Source organism: Eimeria mitis, genomic scaffold, assembly GCF_000499745.2.
Source record: "Eimeria mitis Houghton genomic scaffold, Emh_scaff1523, whole genome shotgun sequence".
Classification (NCBI taxonomy): Eukaryota; Apicomplexa; class Conoidasida; order Eucoccidiorida; family Eimeriidae; genus Eimeria; species Eimeria mitis.
Window position 1 is genome coordinate 6945 of NW_013576950.1, and position 3894 is coordinate 10838.

The 3894-nt window shown below is 49.2% G+C and overlaps 1 protein-coding gene across 1 annotated transcript; it reads left to right on the plus strand.

Annotated features, from left to right (window-relative positions):
• Positions 1-2889: 2889 nt before the first annotated feature.
• Positions 2890-3842, plus strand: EMH_0038810 (uncharacterized protein; the record flags this gene model as incomplete). Its single annotated transcript, XM_013502507.1, has 4 exons — positions 2890-2901; positions 3189-3320; positions 3463-3582; positions 3756-3842. 4 exons carry the CDS (start codon positions 2890-2892, stop codon positions 3840-3842), a joined length of 351 nt encoding a protein of 116 aa, XP_013357961.1.
• Positions 3843-3894: the final 52 nt, after the last annotated feature.

Sequence of the window (3894 nt, forward strand, 5' to 3'; positions counted from 1 at the left end):
GGCATTGCAAACCACAGTATCCATAGTATCATTCACGTGGACCATTTCCAAACTCGTTTTCTTCCTTCACAAGATGCAGGCACAACCTTAGAGAAGCAAACAACTACTTCACTGTTACCGCATCGGGGCGCAGTCAGCCTGGACGGTTGGAACACGGGGTGGCATTCTCCATGCACTCTTTTGGCAGCAAAGATATTTTCGACTGAATTGGCTCCGAACACTATGATATTTCTACTGTGATGGAGCGCCCAACTGCAGTTCACCTCCGAGCCGGAGAGCAGAGCTATATTTAAGAGGAAGAAAGTGTGGAAATTTTAAAACATAATTCAGGAAGAATACCAGCGTTTTTCCATTTTCTTTCTCTCAAAATATAACGTGATGAATCCTCGCTTTTACCCAAGAGCAGATAAGGGCTTAAATAAAGTCGAAATACTTCAGATCGGAGTTTTCTGAGTTTCTCTCGAGTCACCAGGGAGCCTCGGCCTGGGCCCGGCGGTGCAAGGGCCTGGGGCATGGTGAGAGGAGGCAAAGTGGCACGACTTGCAATGCACCCTGCTGGAGCAGAGCTCCACATGCAGTGGTACCCAAGCCCCATTGCTGCATGCACTAACAACGATTTTCGAGCACTTACTTGGCCCTCGTTGGCTACCCTGCACGCGAGTTGGATACAACAACCATCTCCACACAAGCCGCACTACACAAGGCGCCTTCACGACTGATCAGTGTAATTCACCAACATGCCCCGGTGTGGGGATGGGGTTTCCTTGCTCGTACTTGCCCTTCTGAAAAGTGCCGTGCTACCAAGTCTAACAAAGAATCTTCGGCTGTAGCTGAGGATGGTCGCGAACTAGAATAGAGTCAGAGACATTCGTTATGAGTTCCCAACAGGGAGCCAACCCTCACTCCAGTCCCCAGCCGTCAAGGGAGCACCAGCCCTACGGCCAGACGCTGGTGAGCAGAAGAAGTGTCCTCTCATGAAGTGCAAGATTGCTTGTAACGGGGGCTCTCCCTTCTTATTCAAGGACAGAAGCGAGCTAGAATGAAGGCAGAAACCTCAGGTAAGAGTTCACCCCAAAGTAGCTGAGCTTCTTCCCTATCTCCAGTAATCCTGGGCATCACCCCAGGGCCAAGAGTTGAGGGGGAGGAGGCAGCCTAACTGGATTTGCAGTGCGCCTCGCTGTAGCTGGTGATGCAAGCCAACCTCACGTGAGAACACAGGGAAGCTCTGCTGAAGCTTCCTTTATTGCATACTTTACCTATGTATACACGTATAGAGCGTTTGCACTTGCTCGTATGCAACCTACAAAGGTTAAGTGAATGCTCCTGTACTAACTGCAGGCAGACCACGCTCCATTGCTTCAACAAGCGCTGCAAGGCTGCCCCGCACGAAGCTGAACGGAGCCCCCGTTCGCTGCGTGAGCTAACACTCTACACAACATTAAACACCTCTTTAGCTGTCAGTAGTCGGCCTGTGTTCAAAGAGAAGAAATACTTGTATCAACACTAGGTAGACTATGAATATGTCATACCGTGCCAAAGCATATAAAATTGCGGGCCAGAGGGGATGTTCGTGGTTTCTGAGGAGAAGAGAAAGAAATATTCCGATGGTATTGTTGTCAATGAAGCATATATTAACTTAGTAATGCAATTTGTCAGTATACANAGAAATATTCCGATGGTATTGTTGTCAATGAAGCATATATTAACTTAGTAATGCAATTTGTCAGTATACAGCGCGATAGACGAGTGGCTTGCCGAAGGCGCAGCAGCACATGCAGCTGGTAACACTGGCGCCCGTGGTAAAGTTTACTATCTACACCGTAAGAGCTGGAGAGAGTTGTTAGTTGTATGGAAAGTGAATCCTTTCAATTTGTAAATGCATGCACAGTAATTGAACGTATACGGGGCTACTTCGCAGGCGTTTTATTCTCGTCCAGCCCCAACAGTGACGATCGAGTTCTGAAGAGCAGCCGGTGTGAGGGCTCGATGGGCCGGCAGGAGGCCCCTTTGTGCTGGCTGAATGATCCCTTCGTTTTCTTCCAGAACTGTCGGCGCTTGTTCCTTCATTTTAGTAACATTTCCCCCTCAGATCCGTGGGAAGCAGCTGAAGTTAACAGCTGCGAAGCCTGACGCCAGCGGCCAACTGGCTAGAGATGGGATGAACTTTGTTCTCTCGCCGCCTCCACAGTCATTGGCGCTGCAAATTCTTCTATTTAACTATTAATTTCTTGGCTTGTCCGCATGTGTAGGAGCAAATAGCACCGTGAATACTCAAATTGACCGCGAAGGGCGGAAGAGTTCTACTGACCGCAACAGGCCAGCCCGAACGGGATAGGAAGCGCCTGAGCGAAGCGAAACGAATCGGGCGACAGCTTACGAAGTATTCATACTATCAAAATATCCTCCTGACATTTGAGGAGGCCTTGTGACTTACAACCGTGTGGCCTCTCGACCCCGCATCTGAGCCCCTCAGCACAACCGGGAGCCAAGGGATGCCCCAAAGGCTCTTTGTATAGCAGGCCCCCACATAAGGGTGCTCAGACGATTTGTGTGGTTTGTTATAGATCAGTTACGCTTGGAAAGGACCTGGGGACGTATAGGGGTCTTCTCTCATTCCGTCCTCCTTTGAAGGGCTTCCTCTCCTACCCGAGGCAGAGATATCTGCCTACACAGTTGAACTGAAGGTGGTTTCGCGCGAGTTAGAACTGAAAGTTATTCGAGCACTAGTTGCCCTCCTACAACTCCTCTTCGTTTGCTATTACGAGAATTCAACCAACGTTGTCAGAGGTTCTTCTTTGGTTTTGAAATCCTCTTCACGATGTCTCTCAAGGTGCGCTGGCGTAGACGCCGTCTCAGTTCACTACNTTTGGTTTTGAAATCCTCTTCACGATGTCTCTCAAGGTGCGCTGGCGTAGACGCCGTCTCAGTTCACTACAATTCCCTTTATCTTAATCGGACTTACATCCGTTTTACTAATTCATATTTCTGCGCTTCATTCTGCTCCCTGTAATGCCAGCGTCTCTGGCTAATTTTGCAGTGCCTCCTTGGTGCTGTGCTGCCGTTGTTTCTATCTCGTAGCATCGCGTTCGTTAGTTCCTTTTACTGCCGTTGCTTTGTATCTTCTCATGCATCTTCTTCTACATCTGGGAGAATGATTCGCTGTGGAGCGTTCACTGCTCTCTGTTCAGGATTTGTACTGCTTGGCGTACGCCCCTCTCCAGGGCACGTGCTTGATGGATCTGGAGGAAGATGACTACACACCAGAGACCCTCCAGAAGGAGATGAAGTTTCTTCAGAAATTCACATCAACGAGCTTGGAAGTTAGCTACTAGCTACCCAACCCCCCTAGTGCACTTTATACTTCACTTGTGTTGGTTGTTTGTTTTTTCGGTCTAGGTATATGCCTTCATGAGAGTTGCTCAACTCCATATTGTCGTGCTTTTGACTTTCTTTGTTTTGTAGGCTTTCAGCAAGTTCTTCGAAAAGGCAGATCTTTCCAGCGCGGAGGGGGCGGCTGCTCTTTATTGTATGACGTCCTTCTTCAACCGCTTGCAAGTCGTCTCACTGCGTGCCGGCACATTGGTGAGCTTGCTGCTGTCGCTGATTTATTCCAGGCATGAGCGAAGTGCTGAGTACTTCAGAACTCTGTGCAGTATGCGTCTGCTACGACGTGGTGATGCACAGCGTGCTTGAGCACAGAAGCTGGGATACGCGCTCCCCTTAGCCCAAAGCAGACGGAGTACCTTTTTTTCCAGACGTACAACTTCAGGTTGCAGCAGGAGGCTAAACACCTTGCTTTCTGGCTTGTTGTGCTAATGTTGGTATCCAGGCGGGAGAGCTGATGGCGCAAAACAAGGTCGACTACCATGACACCCTGAAGAGTTTGACTACTAA